Source organism: Dermacentor silvarum, chromosome 1, assembly GCF_013339745.2.
Source record: "Dermacentor silvarum isolate Dsil-2018 chromosome 1, BIME_Dsil_1.4, whole genome shotgun sequence".
Lineage (NCBI taxonomy): Eukaryota > Metazoa > Arthropoda > Arachnida > Ixodida > Ixodidae > Dermacentor > Dermacentor silvarum.
The window spans coordinates 12,506,894-12,530,514 of record NC_051154.1 but is presented as its reverse complement, the minus strand read 5'-3'; the positions used below and the strand labels follow the sequence as shown (position 1 = coordinate 12,530,514).

General features: G+C 46.7%; 1 protein-coding gene across 2 annotated transcripts in view; it reads right to left on the bottom strand.

Moving 5' to 3' along the window:
- Nucleotides 1-23,621, bottom strand: part of LOC119456831 (sushi, von Willebrand factor type A, EGF and pentraxin domain-containing protein 1-like) — a 169,359-nt gene that overhangs the window by 91,410 nt on the left and 54,328 nt on the right. For both annotated transcript variants that reach the window (XM_037718653.2, XM_037718660.2), the window contains exons 2-9: nucleotides 17,789-17,852; nucleotides 15,189-15,235; nucleotides 10,121-10,522; nucleotides 8,370-8,514; nucleotides 8,175-8,326; nucleotides 6,490-6,681; nucleotides 5,485-5,603; nucleotides 1,807-2,095 (exon numbers count right to left, since the gene is read on the bottom strand). In XM_037718653.2, the coding sequence (XP_037574581.1) occupies nucleotides 1,807-2,095; nucleotides 5,485-5,603; nucleotides 6,490-6,681; nucleotides 8,175-8,326; nucleotides 8,370-8,514; nucleotides 10,121-10,522; nucleotides 15,189-15,235; nucleotides 17,789-17,852 (1,410 nt within the window). The remainder of the gene's footprint in view (nucleotides 1-1,806; nucleotides 2,096-5,484; nucleotides 5,604-6,489; nucleotides 6,682-8,174; nucleotides 8,327-8,369; nucleotides 8,515-10,120; nucleotides 10,523-15,188; nucleotides 15,236-17,788; nucleotides 17,853-23,621) is intronic.

Genomic DNA, 23,621 nt, shown 5'->3' with positions numbered 1-23,621 from the left:
AAGAGAATTCCGAAAGAAAATATTGAATTGTTGCGAAGGGCTATCGGATGTCCGTGTGGGCCATGAAGTCTTTAGCTACACAGCGAAAGTATTTTCGAAAATCTGCGAGAGCGATCGCAGAAAAATATTTGCTTTTGTCGAGCAATATGTTCATATGCTGTAAGCTAAAGCCTACGCACAGTGCAAGTACGCGCATTAGGTACAGGCATACCATGTTCCAGACGAAAAAAAAAAAAAAAAAAAACGCAAGACTACGCCGCGGACAACCAGACAAGAGAACGGGTGAGAGAACACCGCCTTGTCCTGTCCGCTCTTTATTGTCCCTCTCTCCTCGTTTTTCCGACATGAAGTCGTATACCAAGCCGAAAATCAGGTTTGTAGTATAACGATTTATTTATATTATATATATTTTTTAGTTCTAATGAAGATATTTTTATAAACATCGATTTTAAAGCACTTACGGCCTGTTAGAGACGTTATCGGAATTGGCAGACGTTCTTTACAAGGAAAATCGCAATGTACAGGTAGGTATATTTGAAAAGATCCATTAATTACCTTTAATTTTTCACTTGGTTCGATGTTGAAATTTTGAAATTGAGAAGTCATGCCTGTTAGCGGAAATCCTATGATTAGCATCAATACTGATATTTGCGTCACCACAATGTGGTACGAAATATATTGGCGTTCCTGTTAAAAGTGTCACATGAGCTTAAGAAGGGTTTGGAATTAAAATTAGAACACAAATGCACAATTTAGCACATTTTGAGGACGAATATCTTGAAAGTGCATGATGCTGCAGTCTCAGTATTTCTGCTAGGCAAATATGGATTCACTATGTCTCGGTTTCAAATCCATACTTTCAATCAGCGAATAATTTATGACGTTTTTTTAGTGCATTTTAATTAGCTACATGTCATTTCACTTTGTCAGTAAAGTAATGTCCTCCTCTTCGTGTAATCCACGTGAGCAGACCGAAGTACATTACCCTTGACTGGTGATCTTGCGAGAAAAACCTGATTCAAGTAACGAAAAAAACGAGACAACACACAGGCGGTACCGCTCGAAGCGAAATATCAGGCGACCGAATGCATCCACTCGTTGTGAATTCGTGTGATCGCTGCATTGAGACGACATCGGCTGCTGATTTATAGTGTACAACAAGAACACATTTGATTGATTCTTTCACGCAGAATACCAGATCGTTGGATTCCATTGCGACGGCCGGACCTACTTGTGAATTAGTACGTTTTCTGAAGATACGTCATGTGTATGTATAGCGTTCTTTGTTTGCAGTTTGCCCAGGGCCACTAATATTGCATTTACCAACTTTCCTTGTTTTGAAGCCACAGAACTGTCCAGTAGCCTGCCCGTGCGGTGTTTCGTTTGATCGCCGGTGACCAAACTATTAGGAGCGCGCCGTCTTCCGGCGCCAATAGTAATACAACTAACAAGAACAGATAGCTAATTTCATGAATCAATTTCGTTTATTTTTTGTGCCATATTTCATCATGCAATTTGGTCACTTTGTACGGCAGAGGCCTACATCGTTCAGAGCGACACATGAGCCCGTTTCACCTTTCGGTTGCCTTCCTCTCACCACCATCTTATTAGAATATACAACAAAAGTTGCAAGAAACGACGCCAATTGAACCACAGGACAAGCACGGCACTTGTGTGTCGTTGCCACTTTAGGCCCTTGAAGAAGAAATAGCGAAACGGTGCGCGGAAGAGGAAAACACGAAACCTCGTCTATCTTTAGCCTCTGCCAAAGGCGGGCCGAACGAGGGTAATTAGCCGAACCCCAACCTGTTGTCGGGGGCTGCTCCGTGGGCGCCAGTTCTGTTGAAGTCTCCGGGGGTCCCGTGCAGCCCAGGGCTTTCCTTCCTTGCCACGCACCCGCAACGCAGGCGAAGTGCGTCACGACGCTCAGCGGCGCCCACCGGCACCCCTGGCGACAGCGGGTGCCCTCCCGGGCCACGACCCGGGCCTTGCGCGTCGCGCCGCGATCGCACGACACCCATCCGTGCAACGGCGCTTTGGGCCAGCGACAAGCCAGCTGCTTCCAGCGCTTCGGCGGCTGCGGGGAGCCGGTGGCCTGCAGCCGAGAGAGCACGTAAACGACGTCGTCATGACTGTGCAAACGTTTTCCGGAAAGACCCACAGAGACACCACACGAGGCAGAATTACCCAGGACGCACGGTATCCATAAGCCCTCGGCAGGCGTGGATCCTTTTTCAAACCACATGAAGGCAGGCACGCAGTACACGCCCAGTTGGATTAATCGTTCCATTATATGCGTTCATTGTTCACACCTCAGTGAACCAGGCCATGAGGCTATAGGCTAACCATCACTCGATACCATTAAACTCTCTTTCCCAAAGTGTGCAAAATGTAACGTGACACACCCCATGAAGGCACTGCTCTGCGCTGCTTGGTCCTTTTTATGCGATCTGCTTTTTTTTTTTTTTTTTTTTTTTAGCTGCTCTCTCCGCAACAGACATAAGAAAAGAGCTTCGGTGGTCGCGTCTTCACACGAGCCTGCATGCTGTTGTTTGAGACGTGAACGATCGCACTGAAAACAGAGGGAAAGCGAAGCTTTCCAAGTTCCTGTGACTAACATGAGCGGAGACGAGTCTAAAAGAAAGGCTGTGTGAAAGAAACGTAAAGACATCCCACTTCCTCCGCAAATATATTGACTGGAAGTCAGAAGAGTGCACTTTATGTCAAGACTCAAAGGCGCGTGCTATTTTTACATTTTCAACACCGTGAGACGCCGAAGGCGAGCAGGCAGTTGCACACGCGTCAGGCAACCTTTTGCTAGAGCGCCCTGAAACGCCTACGAAAGTTACAAAACAGCGACCCTGGTAACGACACTCGTGGCGTGTATTCGTGACACGACACGAGGCAGAATTACCCAGGACACACGGTATCCATCAGCCCTCGGCAGGCGTGGATACTTTTTCAAACCACGCGAACAGATCGTCACAATAATTTTCTGAGTTTGCCAAGCCGATTTCAGCTCAGCACACGTGCATTATTCATGGATCATACTTAAGCGCTTTTGTTGCGTCCGCTATTGGGCGAAGCACAGAGAACAACGGGGAGTATAGCGATACCTGGGCAAATATCACACTCGATCGGAAGTTGGGTGTCATTCTTGTTGAGTAGGTATCGTTTCTTCCTGATGGAAAGAAACACCCATCTATGGGTAACTGGCGTTCGAGCTGGTCTACTCGAAGAGGCGGACAATAATTCCACAAAAAATTGAAATGAACAGTCGACTAATTAAAAAATTCACTAATTAAGCTTTTAACTAATTACCTTATGACCCATATTGCAATTTACAAATTTTAGCCGTGGTATTCGCAAGGTGGATCCACTTGGAACGAATTGTCAGAATGACACCAGTTTCGAGAAAATTCCCGAACTTTGCGGTGAAATGCATTGGCGTTCCAGTTACTTTCTTAACAAAACGTCGTTTTATGCATCGAACCACAAAAGTTGGGCATTATTTGCCATCATCGTGTCGCGCATATCGCGAGAATAACACGAATGCACTCTCGACTGGGTTGGTCTACGAAGCCGCAGCTCCGCCTTCCCAAATAAATCTAGGGATGACGGCACGGCTCGTCGACGGTGTCGCATCCTGCAAGAGGTGGTCCTCCAATCTGCGCCGCTTGAACTCGGCGGCAGGCCGTTCGCTTGCCGTGCCGCTGTTCTTCGGCCTCGCGCAGCTTCTCTTGTTTGTGATCCACAGCCGCGCGTATCTCGTTGGCCCGTCGCTTTGCCTCCTACCTCGCCTCTTCGCCACGCATCGAATACCTCTGTATTATGTGCAGGGTCTTTGCACTCCTTACGCTCTTCTACAACTTCATACATTCCAAGGCCCATTGTAGTATCTGCAAGTAGAGGCCTACGCGCAACATAGTGCAGCTAGCGCAACCAAGAAAGTCTATTTGTGGCGGACTCACTCGCACATGCCAGTGGAGCAGGGAGAGGAGGCGCCAAGCCAGTAGCAGTGTGCGAGTCGCGCTAGTGCGATTAGCAAGCTTCGAAGCAATGTAAACGCCGAAAAGTGTATGCAGATGGGCTCCTCTCGCGCTTCTTACTGCACAAACTGCGCAGCGCCGCCGCCGTAAAGTCCGTGCTTCATTCACCTTGGCTCCCATTAGGCAAATAATGCTGCGCATTAAAAAAATCTTCTAGAACCCATCTAACCATGATTTTCGCATTAATACCAAATCCCCACTCCCTGGCACATACCCAAGTTAACATATGTTCAGACCGCCTAACACATACTCGTCGGCGTCAGCCGGGTTCCATACCCAGTGACCCAGCAAAGCATGTGTGTTTGGCAGCTCAAAAACTGAACTTGCTCACGAAGTAGTTTACTGGAGCAGATTTTCCCGAGTATAAATTTTTACCGTGTATTAAGAGGCAAGTACGTTCTCAACAAGCACTCCAAACTATTCAATGCCGGCACTGTCACTACAAGCCAGCGTCTAACTGCCGTGTCGCTACAAGGCAACATGTAACAGTGCCGTCCGTTGGCGGCAGCGTGTAATAGTGCGCCGCACTCCATAGAAACTGAAAAACCACTACGATCCGAGCAATGTCGATGTCAGCTCGAGAACATCACCTTTTAGCAAATGCACAAAACTGAGCAGGCAGGTGGTTTATAGGCAACGAAACAGCCCGATATTGTGAGGTCATCGGGGCACGTATCGAACATTCTGACGCGAGAAGCTTTCGATGCACTGCACATGCGCCCTTGCGCAGGGGCAGTGCATCCGGGCAGTCAACACGCCTGACATGTGAAAAAAAAAAATTCTGGGGTTTTACGTGCCAAAACCACGATCTGATTATGAGGCACGCCGTAGTGGGGGACTCCGAAAATTTGGACCACCTGGGGTTCTTTAACGTGCACCTAAATCTGAGTACACGGGTGTCTTCGCATTTCGCCCCCATCGAAATGCGGCCGCCGTGGCCGGGATTCGATCCCGCGACCTCGTGCTCAGCAGCCACGCCTAACATGTGACGCGAGTAGATCGCGTGACTGCATAATCCTGCTTGCTTGCTTAGCAGGTGACATGTATGAGCTCTGTCTCACACAAGCGCAATTCTCTAGCGCCTAACGTAGCTAGTTAAGCGTCTGGCTATCCAGGAAGGGGGGTGGCAGCACGTAGTTCTTGACTACTGCAGCGGCCCTTTCACCCCAGATAAATAATATCCCTGATAAATCTGTTAGGCAACAATAGCAAATAGAAAGAGCAGTAAGTGTAGATGGGCAGCGTAGTCAAAACAGTGTCATTGACCAATTTCAATCAATGGACGAAGAGTAGTTCTCGACAGCATGGCAAGAGCCAAGGGGGCGTCGCTGTCATGAAATTATGGCCAAGTATATTTTTCACTGAGGGATCAACTCTGTACTTAAAGGGACGCTTTCAGCCAATGAACGTTTGTGAACAAGAACACGAGACTTACGGGAAACACTTTCTTCGAAGGCGTCGTGGGCACGCTAGCTTCTGTTGCGGGCCGAGTCGACATGACCGTAGAGGGTACGACGGCGTTGGTCGCGGCGTTCGGTGCCGAGTCATTCTTCGCTGCAAAGTTGGGGGAAACATTACAAGACTCAAAACAGAATAAATTGTTATGTTCCTTCCTCGCGTGACGTTTTATACAGCCTCGTCAGCTAATCAAAGAACATCGCACCAATATCGAGGCCCAACGCCAATTTAGCCTTCAGAAGTATATTTGGTAGTTCACTATTCGCTCTTTAATACTATTACACTTCGAAACTAAGTAAGCGCTTTAATGTTTCCGCGGCTATGTTAATTTTTACCGTACACGAAAAAAAAAAAAATACTGGTATCAGCGCGGAGGCTGGAAAAGTGCGAATGATCATTTTTACAGCGAAGTTTTTGTTTTCATACAGGGGAGGACGAGTATAAGCTTAGGTGGCTATCGATCGCTTCCTTTCTTTAGGTTTTGTTTTTCCGCTCTTCATGCGTACATGCGCATTGTAAGGTTACAGCTGCGCTTTGTGGGGCTGGAATACAGTTGCGAGTTAGCACCCGTCGCGTTTTCTTCCTTGTCCTCACCTTGGCTTGCGCAACCGTACTTGATGTCTCGAAATCTTTGATCGCTAAAATTCTTGACCTACGTGCAGCTGATTTCTTTCTTAAAGTGTTCGACATTTTTAAGTAATCGCGCAACTGACCACCCGTAATGTGTGAAATAAGTGAAAATACAACTCAATAAGCCTCGTGAACTGAATCATAACCGGGCAGTGTTAGTTTGGTTGATTTAATGACGATCTTTATAGACGGTGATTAAGGGCGTCAAATTCGGTTTAAAATTTTTCAAAGGTGGAATCCACTGCAACGCCGAGCCTATAGCAATGGACGCTCCTTTTGAATGCAAGACCCTTTCGTCCGTGTAGGTATAGATAGCATGCTAGACCGTCTGACGGAGAGACGTAATCCTCACCCCTGCAGATGGGCGCTGGGTGGGGCGTCCAGTTAACTCGGACGCCGTCATGAATGGCGCAGCGAGCTGCCACCCGCTGTTCGAGCGCGTAGCCCGGTTTGCAGAAGAAGCGACACCGGCTGCCCCAGTGGCGGCCTCGGCTGCAGCGCGCGCCCCCGTTGTGGGGTCGTTGTAGCGCTGGACAGCGACGCACTGCAAACACGAATTGAAAAGCACAGTTAAAAGCGCCTTGACGTTCAGAGACGATTGCCGATGCGGCCCGCTTTGCCCTGGGAACGGGATCACTGCCATCTTGCGACAGTTGGAAAGTGCAGTATTACAAGAAAAAAGGCGTTTCAACAACTAGATGAGCTAGTGAATATTTTGATATATATGATAGACATTCGCAAAGACATAAGACGTCGCAAGCAACATTGTCTTTTTGCTCGTCATGAGCTTCCACGCTTAATTTACAGGCGTCGGAGATGTACTTTCATGCCACTTAACGAAACGGAAAAAGGATAAGCAAATTTACTGAAATTGAGGGGTTATGTATTGAGAACATTACCTTGCAATCAAGTAACCAATAAGCGATTATTTAAAATGCGAGTGCTAGTATGTTAATAATAACGTGACATCGCTGTCAGCTACAGCCGCATTCATACGACCGGCGCGTCCGACCACTTCTTGCTCCCTTTGTTAAAGTTTTGCTTTTTGTTCACCTAATCTTTCACAGACTTTTTTCCTATACAGCCATCTGTGGACCGCTGGAGACACTAACGTACGAGGCTTAGTGAGGCAGAAAATCCGCAGCGCACGTACAAGCTCACTAAAAGAGCATTCTATAGACATAATATGCAAATGTCAGCCAAGGTAATTCAGTCATATTTTTTGCCACATACAACGAAAAATATGATCGAGTAAACTTTATTACAATGACGCAGTGCATCACGGTCGCTGCCACCTTATAGGTTGCCGCCTACATGTGTGTGTAGATTTCAAGGTATATACGCCAGCCACTAGTGCACTTGCATTATTCCCGTTGAAACGGAACAACGTTCAGAAGTGCCACTGGTAAAAAAATTCTTGTAACCTCATAGGTGTAAGCTGCCTAAGTAAAAATTGCAGTGCTTCCAGGTGCAAACACATGGACCATTGTGCAAACGAGATAGCTGCCAAGGATTCCCGACACATCCTTTTCCTGGCCACGTGCGATTACTCGTGCCAGCTTTACGTGCGAGCAACGGAGCGCAGCTAGCTTACTCGCGTGATGCGAATGAAGTCACCAGAGCTCCTACGCGATGCCTGTTCCAAAGCACAAATCCGCGCTTCGCATTCTCCGTTCATGCGCCAAGGCTACGACGCGTACAGTCTGTTGGCTTCCCAAAGAGCGTAGCTCGTGCCAAATGGGGTGCCGTGCGCGCGGACTGCCAACAAGTGTGTGTTAACGGCCCGTCGCTCATTACACAAGCTACAATAAGAGGCGATCTACCGAGAGTAGCCACCTGAGTGTGTGGTCACTCAGGTAGCTACGCAGAAGGAAGTCACCCATCGCACGTATTCACTAATGTTATATGGTGCGTGTTGTGCGCCCCGTGACATTCAAATCTACGGCGGCAACTTAGCAGATGGCCGATTGAAAGAAATCTTCAGCTGCAAGGACTCAACTAAAGAAGACACGGAACACGCGAATGGCGGGCGCTTACCTTTGACCCTGAGCTTGTAGTGACAGCTCTGGGGCGGAATGCCTGGCGCCTGGAACGTAAAGCTCATCTGGTAGACACCCTCCATGACGAGTGAGCCCGGCTGCGGCCCCCCGATGGCCAGCATGTGTACTTCTCCTGGAAGAGACATAAGCCTAGAGAGAGGAGCTGCTGCGCCCCGGCCCGCGCCCGACCCACCTGGAGCAAGGGCGCAACCGAGGCTTGGGCACCTCGGCGCATGAGAAGCCCGGCCCCACCCACACCGTGCGGTCCTTGGGGCAGCGAAGGCACGTCCGTGGCTCGGCGGGCGACACGGCGTTGCTCGGTTCTGGCGCGATCAGCACTGTGTGCGCAAAACGTACAAATTTGCCTTAAGTTTTCTCAAAGGCAAACTTCTAAGCTGCGGGCATATATGTGCACATTCTACATGTGAAGTTTATTTCCCTTTCGTACAAAGGAGGGAGCCGTGGCTAAAGGCTGGAATGCCTGACGAAGGCCTCGGCTCCCCTGTACAGTCTGACATCAGAATACAAACACATAACTGAAAATATATAAATGCAAATCACCTGCTCTTTCAAGTGTCACATGATGCAGTTATTTAAACATACAACAGTAAAAATGGTGTTATACAAAACAAAGACCAGAATCGGTAAGATATTTCTTTGTTTCCTTTTTAAACACTTTGAATGAAACATCAAAATCAACATTTGTCGACATTTTATTAATAGCCGCAGTTACTTGATAATTTAATTTTTCTTTGCCATAGTTAGTACGCGTCTTGGGGACCCGGTGGATTTGGCATATCTGCGAACCGAATTGCGGTGCCTATGTGGTGTATGCGAAGCTCCGAAGCTTTCAAGTTTCTGGGTGAGGGTTGCTTTTCAAAGCACCGGGAATCCTGTAGATTCCCAGTGATTTCCCTTCACTTCCCCCAGTAATTTCCGGTCACAAGCTGCTTGGCATGCATACTATAGGTTTGACAGTGCACTAAACAGGACGGTTAAGATGACTGGCTATTACGGGTTCCCACGTAACTGCACTTAGAAGAGACGTGCGAACGCACGAATCAAACGGAGAGAAAAATAAAAAAACGCAGATTTTTATTTGTCGTTTCGAGATTTCAGACAGCTTATACTACACTGAACCCCGAGTGGGTGCGCAAGATTGGAAAAGGCATCTTGATCTTTCATGGTTGAGCACGAGGCGGAGGGTTCAATTCCTGCACGCCAAGGCCACATTTTTATGGGGTGGAATGTGAAAACACTTCTGTGAGGAGCATCGGGTGCACATTAACTGGTCAAAATCAACCGGGAGCCCATGATTACCGCGATTAATGCGAATATCTTAGCCAGAGTTTTGCTTTAGGATGGCAAACCCCAGAAACACATACGATACTTCATGGCTAAAACTCGTGCGCGCTTCATTGAAGGTCGGTATAATTTCAAGCACATTTCTTGACGAAAAAGAATCTACATAATTTGCACAATGTCTGGACCTGCCCGGCGTAAGACGAGAAAAACTAATTGCAGCACATTTGCGCTTCATTTGTGCAAGACAGAAGTGGGATAGCCATCACGCTTCTCGGAGCAGCTGCAATTGAAACGGCACAGCTTGTATGGCCGTAACTGGAGAGACGTGTGGGAAGGTACTAAAGAGTTCGTCCGGCAGAAGTAACTGATGAATACGCGGATAATTTTTACGCTCCCTTGCATTTTGCGACTATAAAGAAGACGTCGGTGCACGAATTCGGCGGCGGCTGCTCCTTGACTCATGTAGATTTAGTGTTTTTCAGATGCTATGATGCTATACACTCATTCTTGTAAATGTGACATATACATAAAACGTACTATACGTACAATATATATGTAGAGCATGTTATATAACATGCGCATATAGCATGCTTTGATTTTCATGGTTCACCGGCGAGGTAAAACCGTGTGGTGCTGTACCTCTAGCGAAGGCGGTTCCCTCTGGGAAGTGCTCATGCTGCCGCTGATGATGTGGCGGGGAAGGCGTTGGCGACGGGGACGTTGTCAGTCGATGCGGAGGCAGGGACTGCGGTTGAGGTTGGCGCGGTATCGTCCACACGTCCACATAGCCTGTGTAGGGCCCGACGCGGTACCCTTTTCCTCTGTAAAGGAGCTTGGCCGCCGACTGGCTGCCGAAGCTATAAATGATGTCTGGCACCCTGTGACCATGCGGCCGTCTCCGATGCCGATGCCTTTGGTGTCGCCTGGTGCCGCGCCCCGACGGTGTGGGCTGCACTTGGTCATTGTAAGACTCGCTATATGGCAGCAATTCTGATGACGGTCGCGAGTCCAAGCTGATGTGGCTGTCTTTGCCGCCCGTGCCTGGACATAGCGAATCACAGGTGTCGTCAACTTACGACACTTACAGTCCCAAACAAGTCACAGTGAAAAATGAATATAGTAGTTATCCTATTTTATAGCCGGTATTCCACGTATTACATCGAAGAGCGCAACAAATATTTTCAAAACAGGATAAATAAAAATACCTGCTAAAAGAAGAGCCATGCAGCCCAAGCGGACAGGCGTTGTCTTAAATTTCTTGAGCGTTGTCAAAACTTGTATCCTCGACAGCCCCTGACAAGAACACACTAACGCACAATCCGAATATCCCTAACCCCTCTCCCCAACCCCCTTTTTTTTAAATTTGTTTTTGAAACACCTAAGTACGCTAGTCTGCACTTCGCATCATTTTGCTCTGTGCAAAGGTTAAATGGAAAAAAAAGCTCCTTTTATATAACGGTTGCAACAAGCAGCACGCCACTATTCAACTAATTAAGTTGGTCACACCAGCAAATGTTTTAGTATTGATGAAATCCCGGCAGCAGCGGCTGAATTTCGATGGGGGCGAAATGGAAGAACGCCCGTGTACCGTACCATGCACTGGGTGCACGTTTAAGAACCCCAGGTTGTCAGAGTATCCCACAACAGCGTGCCTCATAATGAGATAATGGTTTCGCCCCAGAATTTAGTTATTTAGGTTCTTTCAAAGTGCGTGCCGAACACAGCGAAGGCGGGAAAACGTCCTGCATATAAACAACGCACGAAAGCCTAAAGCAACGGTGCCAAGAAAATAACTTCACGACAAAAACAGGAGGATTCAGCGAATCCTCTCTGGCGCTAAAGTCATTTACTGAGACAGCAGCAGGTTCTTACAGCGGACAGTGCCGTCTTCTCAAAGAACAACTGCTTTATTTTTTTGCGATGCACACAACGTCGTCCTCTTCCACTGCAGTATTTATTTTTGCGACATTAGAAATACGTGCACAGACGCCGCCACTTTCAGAGGCTGCGTGGGAGGTCATATTACAAATTACTAAGTGGCGAACGCAATGGTTAGCGCACCCCACTGCACATTGCTGTAGCATAATTTTGAATCCCAGCGGCTATGATGGTCGGAAAAGTTTTGAGTTCGCTATATGCTAAAGGTGAAGCCGAGGTGATAGCCACACGACGGTGGCACGATAATGGCGACGACCTGCGGCCGTCAGAGTAACGGAATGACGGATACCACAACTCCAGTTTTGAGCTGTAACTGCTGTCGCACTAAGACGCATACAGCGACCATCTCTGTATGCTGCTGCGATTTCACTAGCGCGCTTTCACTCCGACACGAGTGACTTCATGTCAGGTTTCATGCGCTCAAAAGACAAAGTGGTGAATTCGTGGTAAGGCAATCTCAACCGCACGCAGCGATAAGCAGACGGCATGCTCTCCGTGGGCCGCAGATACCTTAATTAGAGATCGGCCTCTTCAGAGGTGCGCATATTTTTATTTTTTTGAGACACCCTAGACGAATTAATCGAAGCACAGCGTTGGTCTCATCTGGAGCGTCTCGCCCACACAGAAACGGGCCGGCACATTCTAACTAAACTCGGCATCACCTACCACCGTCAACATGGAGACAAATACCCAATTCCACGCGACGTACAGATTTGGCTACATGCCGACCCTATTCCCAAAAACATGCATCCGGACTACAATAAAGAACGTCGGAAGGCAAGGGCTGCCTCCCTCATTAAAGCCTATGGCGACACCACGGGCGTCACCTTCGTCGACGCAGCTGAATATCAAGACGCGCACCGCTTGGCCGCGGTTACCACAGTAAGCGGCTCGCTCAAACATGCCGCCAGCATCGTAACCCAAAACGCCGAGACGGCCGAGGAAGTGGCCAACGCCCTGGCCACCCTTGATCCGGACTGCCATACCATCGTGAGCGATTCCAGCACGGCAATCAGCAATTACATGAAAGGTCGTATTTCAAAACAAGCGCTACGCATCCTAAACCAAGCCCCTCACTCACTTGAAAAGCAAATCACTCTCGTCTGGTTCCCAGCGCACGCTGGCGACGCACATCCGCACCTCACCAACCTCAACGAGGTCGCTCACTCGGTAGCACGAGGCCTTGTCAACCGTGCCGGAGACAGCGCAGGTGCACCAGCGGAACGCGATCGCCTCACCAGCTACAACGACCTCACGAAATCATTCTATCTCAACAGAAGAACCTTCCCCATCCCTCATCACAAGCTAAACAGAGCACAGGCAACCACCCTTCGCCTGTTACAGACAAACACATACCCCTCACTAACACGTTACCACAGGATCTACCCAGACACCTACCCTAGTAACATTTGCAAGATCTGTAAGACTGAGGTAGCATCGCTTCCCCACATGCTATGGGAATGTAAAAACCAATATCCGACAAATAATACCGTGACCCTCTCGTCGAGATGGCACGCCGCCATCTGGGTGGCATTGCACGATATGGTAACATGACTACTACATAGTAAAGCTCGATTTATTTTTAACAGGTTTCCCTCTATACACTCGTGAGCAAAGCTGACACGCTCAAGTGAAGTTACGCATATTTCTTTGGCACGCTATCGAAGTAAAATTGTTCGCGATGAATCGGGAATTAGGCTAGAGCACTGCACGGGCCGATTTTTGCGGCCCGGGCCCGGCCCGGGCCCGTTTTTACATTGGGCGGCCCGCCCGAGCCCGATCAAAACTTTTATGGCGAGACCCGAGCCCGGCCCGGGCCCGGAAATAATCTACGTTACCCGCCCGGCCCGGCCCGCCACCCCTTTACCTTAAGCCCGAGCCCGGCCCGAGCCCGACTCGAAACCGGCCCGAACCCGGCCCGAGAGCGAAAAATACATGTTTTTCAGAGTTGAGAAGCCCGAGAATAACTCGCAGAAAGCCCGAACCCGGCCCGGGCCCACGTCAAAAAACTCGAGCCCGGCCCGGGCCCGGGTCAAAAAGCACACGCCGTGCTCGAGCCCGGCCCGAGCCCGTGAAAAAACTCCTCTACCCGGCCCGGCCCGGCCCGGCCCGGCCCACGGGCCAGGCCGGGGCTTTCGGGTAAGCCCGAGCCCGTGCAGTGCTCTAAATTAGGCATTACGTGTTCACGTTCACTGAATGAGTCCGAGCATGCTTTAAATAAAGCTACCACGTAAGTTATTTGGTGTATCACATCTCCCCTACGAGCGAACGTTGATTAGAAGTTCTTTCTGAAGGCCATGCGAGCGTCCTTTGCCCATCTACAGCGCACAACTTATTCACACTTACGTCGCACATCAATGCGCATGCCTATGCAATCGAACGCCTGTCCTCAGTCCGCCTGCCGGGGCAGCTTCGTCTCTCCGTATGACGGAGCGAGCGCGCTTTATTTCGCTCTTTCGCTTTTCAAGCACGGTGGTTACGACAGATAGCTACCATTTGATAACGTTTTTCTTCACGGTAGTTTTCCTCCGTTGTCATTAATATGCGCCAATTCCAACGCTATTGCCATTATTTCAACACTCACGCACCTGCCATTTGAATGTCAAGGTGGTGTGTGAAGGATATGCTGAAAAAACACAATCACCAAGACAAGCAGCTGCATAGTGTTACATAGTGATACTCTCCGTCCGAGGAACCACGAAAACTGTTTTGCAAAGTTCCACGGGCAGTTCAGGGAGGTGCATTTTTGCATGATGGTTTCATGCGCTGACCACCTGAAATCGTAATTTTAAAGAGAATTTCTCTTTTTAGCTCCACAGCCTTCTTTCTGTTTCACCAGCCATCTTTTTCAGTCACATGGTTTTTCTCATAAAAATGAACTGCCGTGCATGAAATAGCTAGAATGGTTCTGTTCAGACAAGTGAAGGTGCCCTAAACTATGCGCGGGTACAAGCGCTTTCCTCAAGTTAATAAAAATTATACACAAATCAGAAATCTGCACGATTCGAGCGTAGCAACTGTACCAATGCTATACACAATCAGAACATTGCTACATGAACTGGTTTTGGCACGTAAAACCCCAGAAAGAAGAACACTGCTACAGCTAGTAATGCAAGGCCGGATGAAAGGAAGCCTGGAAGCAAATAGTTCCCTCGCGAGTGGAATGTCTACGGAAAACCCGTTGTTTTGAAAGCCACACGGTTGCCGTGGTTGGTGCATCCTTGCCGTAAGGGAGCATGTCGTGTGCAAGGATTATGGAAAAGAACACAGGCAGCGACATCTTGCATCTTGACTGGTGCAAGGCCTTGACATGCGAACCGTTTGGAGACGCAATGTGCACTGTTACTTCTTTCCTTTTTTTTCTTTTTTTTTCTAAGAAACGTCTGGTTCCTCGCAGATTCCTGCTTACGCAAACAGCCTTACAGTGCATGCAGCAGTGCACATGTGCTTGCAAACTTTATTCGCGTTTTCTATTGAGTTCCCCTTCATTTGTGTTGACAGAACGGCGAATGAACGCAAAGATCAAAAAAAAAAATCACTTAGATGGCCTCTTTATGCACACAGTTAGTTTGCCTGCATACTACAACTGTATGAGGCTCTAAATGGTAATAGAAGGATGGAATTCACTCAGTGATACGCAGTTTTTTCAAGCATTCAACCTATTGGGATGGCTCGCTTAGAAGCGTGTCGAGATAAGGCTTTCAGGCACCAAATATAAAATAAGTACGGGTGCCGCTTTTGCTTGTGCAAAGCACAGATTGTTCCTTACCATTAAGTAGAAAATTGCCTAGGAAGTGGTGATGCTCTGTATGGGATCTGAAAGAAATAAGAAAACAATAAATTTCTTAAAATCTGATCTGCAGATCAGATTTCACTACTGAAAAACCGAGCACCTGGCAGCCAGCCATCGTAAATCAGCATTCTTGTGTGTCTATATTTGTACCATGTATCTATGTACGTGGCAACGTGAGGTGCATGACAATTTAGGAGAGACCACAGCTTTTTTTTTTTTTTTTTTTTTGTCCTTGGTGGTGACTTGTTTAAGTCTAAAAATTTTTTAACCAGCGCACGATGTGGAGCTGCTATAAAACAGAGGAAGAGTGAATAACTGCCAGGACAGTTTTTTTTTTATTGCTTTGTTGACAACAGATTTGTTTTTCTTTATTCTTGATATAACTCATTACGCCAGTGTACTTCCATTAAGATAAGGCCTGACCCCTTTTCGTCTCCCTTATCAATTCATCTTTTCGACGACATGCGGACAACTCTAACTCCTGTAATATTCTGGAAGAAAGAAATGGTGTCTGTTTGCTTACAGACTAATTAACGCAGCGCAAAGACAAGTACAAAGAAAGAAAAAACAGACACAGGCGCTTCTGTCATGTTTGCGTATTTCTCTTTGTGGTTTTGTTCTCGTCGTGCGTTAATTATGTCCGGAAGCAATGTAGAGCCCTGAGCGCAGCGACTTGTAATCTTCTACACAGATGCGTGCTTTAAAGCCAGCAAAATATTTTGATCCGGAGCCAGCGGCTATCTCAGCTGGTTTAATTCGGTGGTGAAACCGAAATCATAATAAACAACGTCAGCCATACATTAAGTCATCCTCTATAGTAGAAAATGTTTCACTAAAGATGGGTAATTCCCGTTCCACCGTTATAAACAGCTTATTTTTCGGCGGCAAAGTGTTCGCTGCTGCGGGCATCAGAAATTGTGCGATAATCACCGATTACCTTTTCAACGAATGTTGTGCCTGTATTTTTTTTATATATTATTCATTTCTTCTGGAAGCATGTTTCACATGTATAATCGAATCCAGTCAATGCGCGATTAATGTCGGCTTGGCAGGTATCCTAATAATTCCAACAGTTTGGATATATACATCCGCACGGTTGCGGTTAAATGTTATGGGTGTTGCAGACATTTTCTTGCTAAATCACTAAAATTGAACGTGTTAAACCTTTCTGGCGATATACAGGTATTAATGTATGAAATTATTATTTCATGTGCACAGAACTTGGCAATGTTACGGGTGTCATTTTCCATGCGGTTGATTTATTGAGTAAACCAGAAAAAGCTGCGAAAATAACCCATGAAACATTTTCCGCATTACTATATTTATTCTTCATCCATTCATACGTCTATCCTTTAACTTTCTCGATGCCTCAAAGCCTGCTGTCTAAAAACGCAGTCACCCCAGGAAAGTTTCTGGCCCCTCGCGATTTGATTAACCCGATAGATAATGGACAAATTAGGGTGGCGGCTTCTTGAACATTTTTCTCCAAGCCCCGAATTCGCTCCGAAAGAATGAACCGTTAAATTCGTCTTGACGGTAGAAGCTTCAACAGGGACGAATCAACTTAAGCGCAAAATGCGAATATTGCTGAGAAAGCGGATCGAGGTATCTTCCGTAGCAGATGTGGGACCACAGGCGCAAAAAAGATTAGAAAAATGTAGTCGTGCACGTGGAGGTTCTCTTAAAGAAGAAAAATTCTTTTAAATTAAGCCGCATCTTTGTGCGTACTTTAGTAGTCTTATATTTCACTTTTACCAGCTTTTTACGTACGTCATTTATTGCTAACTACTGTTTCGAAGGCATTCGTTTCAGGCATCGACGAGGAGGCTGAAAATAAAGAGAAACCTCTTACATAGCATAGTCAAAGAAGTTACAAGTTGTCATATGTTTTAGGATGCAATAACGGGGAAAAAATATTATACTGAGATTAACGGCCACTGTGATGTAGATTTAAAATGTTCAGCTAACGGTAGCGTGAATGAGGGCAACTGATAGGTGGTCTGATAGATTGCAAGCAAATAAGGTGCTGCTGGACTCGGTGTGCCTGTGCTCTTAATATTGCCGACAAAGACCGACTGCGCAAGATGCACATAAGGTGAATACGTGCATCAGGACACGTACGAACAAAACTTCAAGGAAAGTGCTTCGTAAACAGCAGAAGAGAATCCCTCCGTCCGGTTACGATAAAAACGCGGCTTCCTAACATTGGCAGGATTTCCTCGAAAGCGACGGTATATATGCACAACGAAAGGACGACCGCAATATTTTGCTTATCAGACACTGGCATGCCAGTAGGGTCAGATGTGCGTGGTGACTCGCCCTGAAATAGGTACAGGTACACATTGGTAAGTATACAATTTTTTACAATACAATTCAATTTTTTGAATTGTAAAAAATTGTATACTTACCAATGTGTACATGTACCTATTTCAGGGCGAGTCACCACGCACATCTGACCCTACTGGCATGCCAGTGTCTGATAAGCAAAATATTGCGGTCGTCCTTTCGTTGTATGTATGTATGTAGTAGTATGTAGTATGTTTAGAGAAAGCTCCAACTGACTGAATGTGGCTTACCTTCTAAAGTGAGGGTGACGTTCATGGTGGTAGGTGCACGACACTGCGACCATGGCTGTTGCCACTGCAAATAAGTGAGAGAAAAGAGGTATCAGATGAAAATGGCGTTTCTCATTTTTCTGATGCCAGTGACGTCTATTTGCTAGCTGAGAGAAATGACAGCATGACGACGCGGCATCCAGCTGTGCGCGGGGCGCGGGCGTGCCTCCTTGTCGGTAGAACTTGAGCTAGGTGCTGCTGAATTATGAAGAATGCTGAAAGGCCGATGAGATCGAAGGTGACCAACAAGGAGGAGGTTGCTCTTTTTGATTCACAACATGGCTCATACCCACGAGGGAGATCGTCCAGACTGGAGTTAAGGAAAAGTGGACCCAACAAAATACAAAAAGGTAAAAAGCAAGCAATCAAAAATGAAAGATTAGACACCTGAAACAAATTTTTCAGAGGACTCATTTAAAAAATAGAAAAAAGAATAAAGTACACCACGGTCGGTACCCTATAGTAGGGTACCGACCGTGGTGTACTTTATCAACTACACTTCAACAACTTATGCAGGTCAGTAATAATAGATTTGGCTTGTGCTTAATTGACAGGCACCAAAGGTTTAATATGTTTGGTGTTGTAAGTGCTAAACTCAGATTACCAGTCAGAAATGCGAGACATTCTGCGGAGGGAGGTGAAGCGGCGGCAAAACAAAGAACTGGTCAATCGTTTCTGATTCGTTACAAAAACATCAGAGTTTAGTTATAGATACATCAGATCTATGAAGGTAAAAATTTAGGCGGGGAACTCTACAACGGTAGCTTGATAACGTCACCTCGCATTGTCGTGAAGGTGGTGCTGACGCTGCTAATAATGACGATCTCAGAAATGACATAAACCCACTGCCTGGTTACGCCAAGAATCAAATGGTAGTAGCAAAACAAAATGATAAATGAAACTCGCAGCAAGCCGATCAAAGTGGAATAAAGGAACGCGTAAAAGAGTAGTCGCCCTTGCAATAATAATAGTAATAATAATAAAAAAGGGGCCACAGGGAGGCCACCGAGACAACTCTAACATATTCTTTCTTGACACAAGGAGCGGCACTGTATGGCGTACAAAATTACGATTTATAGTTCTTCATGTGGTGCCGGTGCAATGTTCATCACGATGGTTATCATTGTGTAATGACTTAAAGACAGAATAATGAGCGTTGCTTGAGTTTTACGTCCAAAGCTGCGCACACAGTAGTGGAGGGCCCCGGGTTTATTGCGAGCACTTGACGCTCTTTTACGTGCGTTTTATCTACGAGCGTGCTTGCATTCGACCTCTATTGGATTTTGGTCCTCGCGGAAGGCAATCGAGCTCGTGATCTCGTGCACAGCTGAAGAACTAGCCACTGAACCACCTCAGTGGGCTTCGCGAAGGCATCAGTGGATACGAAGCTCCGAATCCTTATCATAAAAATGGCACAATATATTGAGCGGAAGCGTACCTTTAAAGTTCGCATGTTCACTTTAGTCATCCGTGCCACTTTCTTTCCTTGCAATTGCTTCAACTTCTGTTTAAAGCTGTGCATTTTGTTTTTGTTCGAAATTTAGGTCTCCTCTCAAAGGCAGCGTGTAAGATTAACTAAGGCATGGAAGCCAAGGTAGCTCACAATACGTTGCATATTTGGCTTGCAATATAAGTGCTGGCGCCTGTGAAGGCCATCAAGCGACTTTCTGAACCCTAGAAGTGGCGCCGAAAACGTCATGACTGCATAGACTTTCCTCCAAATGAACAAGTGGCAACTTCGTATGTGGCTGTTTACGCCAATGGGTTTTTGAAAATTACACTTGATTACCCTCCAGCGCCGTGCCAGAGCTAATTATACTGCACTTAAAACATTAATTTTCCGAAGCTTTTGTTGATAAATAATTCGTTTTGTAATTAAATGAGGCGGTGTCGTTATCGCTTGCTCCAGGGCATCGAGTTATATCTCGTCACCCAAGGACTGTACGCCACTAATTTAACGTTTGCATCTACATTCAACGTAGTTCGAGGCAAAAGGATTCAAGATTGTTGTCTAGAATGACGGAAATTAGTTTAACAGCGGTGTTCACTTGAATTGCAACAACGAACGCTATAGGGCTTTTCAGTGGTATGCTGCCAGGCGTCGTTAACTCAAGGTCCTTTCCACCGGCAGCCTTCATGCTGCAAATTGAACGAAGCTGTGGATCCACGTCGTATGGCTGGGATCCCTTGAGCGCACCAAAACATCGCTCTCTGTAATGTTTATTCCTTCCTTTTTTTTTTCTTTTGTTGCCTTGAGTTTCTTATCTCTGGTCTATGAAACTTCTATTTTCAGCCCATTTGAGAAAGCGCTCTGCAGGTGCCAGCTGATTCGGAGCGTGGTTCCCACGCTTATATAAAACTTTAATTAAGTTCTGTGGTAATACGTGCCAAAACCACGATCTTATGAGGCACGCCGTAGTGGGGGACTGCGGATTAATTCCGACCACCCGGGGTTCTTTAACGTGCACCAAATGTACGGTACACGGACGTTCTTGCATTTCGCCCCCATCGAAATGCGGCCGCCGCTGCCGGGATTCAATCCCGCGACCTTGTGCTCAGCAGCGCAACGCCATAGCAGCTAGTCGCCAAGGCGGGTAGTTCCCACGCAACAATGCACACAGTAAAAACTGACCAGATGCTATGAGAGATGGCAGCTGAAAATTACATGGTCGACGCAACCGTGTTCGGTTTTCAAGCATTTACGGTTGTGACCTTGCTAAAACTAGAAGCACAGACGCTCTGCTCAGGCGGCACCGAATGTTGCAATATCAATATCGCGTAAACGCTGGCCTGTGTTTCTGCAGCTAATCATCTTATAATTTCGAGGTAGTTCTGCTCGTTTTGTTTAACAACGTTCGTTGTGCGCCAGGAGCTCGTAATGCTCCGAATGCCTACTCTGCGAATTTTTCAAACATTTGTATGCCAGGTTATATTTTATGCTGCAGTGACAGTCAAGAGCCAAGTATATCTCAACAGCACCACGTTCTCTACTGCAAAAACTCAACATGGTTCATACTTCTCACGGTAGAAAGGATGCGAAACCATGCGAAGAACCGACCGGGCAGGAAAGAACGTCTTTCCTGTCCGCTCGTTTTTTCTCACGCTTTCGCGTCTTTTCTATATACCGTAAGAAGTGTAAACTAACTAGCCCATTAGTTAAAGCTCCACAGATGCGGTGGTCACCGGTCCTACAGATCGGATTCTTCAGGTTCAAGTGCCCGCATACCACATCAGCGGGATAGGAGCTTGCGTCTCTCGGAGGCGCTGTGGCGCCTGCATTTAAAGCCCCGACCTAATCAGCATGTCATGTTTTCTGAATACAAGACGGCCCGACAAATTCCACAATGCATTATGCATCCTCGATCACGAGCAGTTGCTTTCTGAAGAAAACAGCAACTTACTATCGGCATTTCGGAAATAGGCCCAATATCATTTCACTGGCTGCCGACCAACAAGGTCGGCAACAGTGCCGACGAAACTGCGGACTCCGCCCCCCAACGAGTCCATAGCGTGTGCCCTTGCCGTTGTAGAGAACGGACGCCGCGCAGCTTCGGCGACTTTCTCGTCGCAATACATTATAGAACAGTGGAATTCAGCGGAATTCGCAAACTTCAGCCTGCGCTCCCTTGGTTGCGAGTCCAACGGGCGTTTGGTATAACCCGTGCGGCACTTGTGGCAGCCGGACGACACGTTTACAAAAGCCTACTTTTCTTCTCGTAGGAATAGCGAGCAAATTTTGCGGCTGCGACGAGGCCATCGAACATATGCCCTGCTGCTATATATACCACTCTTTTGACGACGAAATACATTTACCGCGCTGCATACCCTAAGCCAATTCGAAGACAGACCACGCATAGAACCGGAAATACTAGGGCCCAGGTCTAAAACGTCGTTCTCACAGAATGCTAGTAGAGGTCCTACTGAGCTGCTTAATGACCACTGGACTGAGAGGGCATGCACTCTGAATGCGCAGCTGTGTTGTGTGTACATGCGCATTCACCTTCTCGCACTTCTTCGACACCTTTTTTTTTTCTGTCTTCACCTTTCCCCCAGTGTATATGGCAGCAAAATGGGAACCAGCGAGGAGAGCAACCTTTCTCAATACTTAAAAACATAGCGTCTAAAAGTTTGCCATGTTGCTCAACTCGGACTATCGCCCTCAAAATGTTGCAAGGCGCGGAACCTGCGAAAGAACTATTTCCTTGACCAGAACTTGATGTTTGTAAGCTGTATAAATATTTTAACCATATACTTTTGCTGTTACATATTTATATTACATATTAATTTATAATACTTTACATATATTTATATACATATTAAATATTTTTTGTTGTTACATGCCGTATCTGTTGGTATGTGTACCTATTTTATCAAGCATTTTTCTTTTGAATTACTAATTCTAAGTAACCTTGATTTTGTGTAACACCAATCTTAATGGCTACAGGCATCTTCAAGGTTTAGAGTGTGTCGTTGTAATTGCCTTTACGGTTTTTCTTTGATATTTTCGTTCGTGTTATTGTTTTTATTTTAACATGCATTACCTGTTTAAATGCGTGTAATGTAACTATTATTGATTTATTGTAACACCCTTATGTAATGCCCTATGGGCTTTTAAGGTGCTTGAATAAAAAAAATCGCAATTTTGGCAATATGCTCTAAGTACAAGATTGAAAAGAAGCACGAAGGGCAGAAATAATAGTTTATAGGTTAAACGTAAGAATCAGACGCAAGCGCTGACTGCCAGTTATACGAAAGGATAGTCAGCGTTTGTGCCTAAATATTTCCTTTAAGGGTACACATTTATCTTTCTCTACTTCCCCCGTGCTTAGCGCTACTTTTCAATCATGCACCAGAATTTAAAAAAAATTATTATTGGGTTTTACGTGCCAAAACCACCATCTGATTATGAGACACGCCGTAGTGGGGGACTCAGGATTAATTTAGACCTCCTTGGGCTCTTTGACGTGCCCCTAAATCAAAGCACACGGGTACGTGTTTTCGCATTTCGCCCCCATCGAAATGCGGCCGCCCTGGCCGGGATTCGATCCCGCGACCTCGTGCTTAGCAGCCCAACACCACAGCACTAAACAACCACGGCGGGCATGCGCCAGAACAGCCGGCCAACATGTGCCGAACTGACTGCAGTTGCGAAATGGGCGAGGCACTAAACATTTTCGAGGAACCCGCAGCTCAGAAGTTTTTGAGTCTCATCGTGCGTCAAGGTAAGTATGAGGTCTAGGGCTGTCCCTGTGCCTTCTCCTGTTGGCGATAGCACAGGCTCCCTTTCCGACCTTTCTCGATGACTTAGTGTCCAGCCAAGCATGTGACAACTGGCCAAGTTAGGTTCACCGCAAATCACACTCATAAGGGTGTTTGATCTGTACGAGTGGTACACCCAAAAAGAGTTTATAACCTTCGGGGGCGTATTTTTGTCCCACAATAACAATGGTCCAGGACGAACTGGTGGGCTATAGTTGGTTATGCATGTCTACACTCTAAGAAAAAAAGGACGAAATGGGGTATCGAGGTTAGTCCTTTTGGGGAGTAACTGACTTTCCACAACCATTCGTCCTTTTGGGGAGTAACTGCGAGGGGATGAACTGTTACTCCCCATGCGGTTACTCCATCAAGGGGACTAACAGTTGCTCTTTTCTGATGCCCCTCAAGGGAGTAACGGTCATTTTTTCCGATGCTCCGCAAGGATGCAATTGACGAAATTAGCCATTTACACGCTGATAAGAAAGAAAAACAAAAGCTATTGAAGTGACAAAAAAAAAAAAAACTCCCGAAGCAG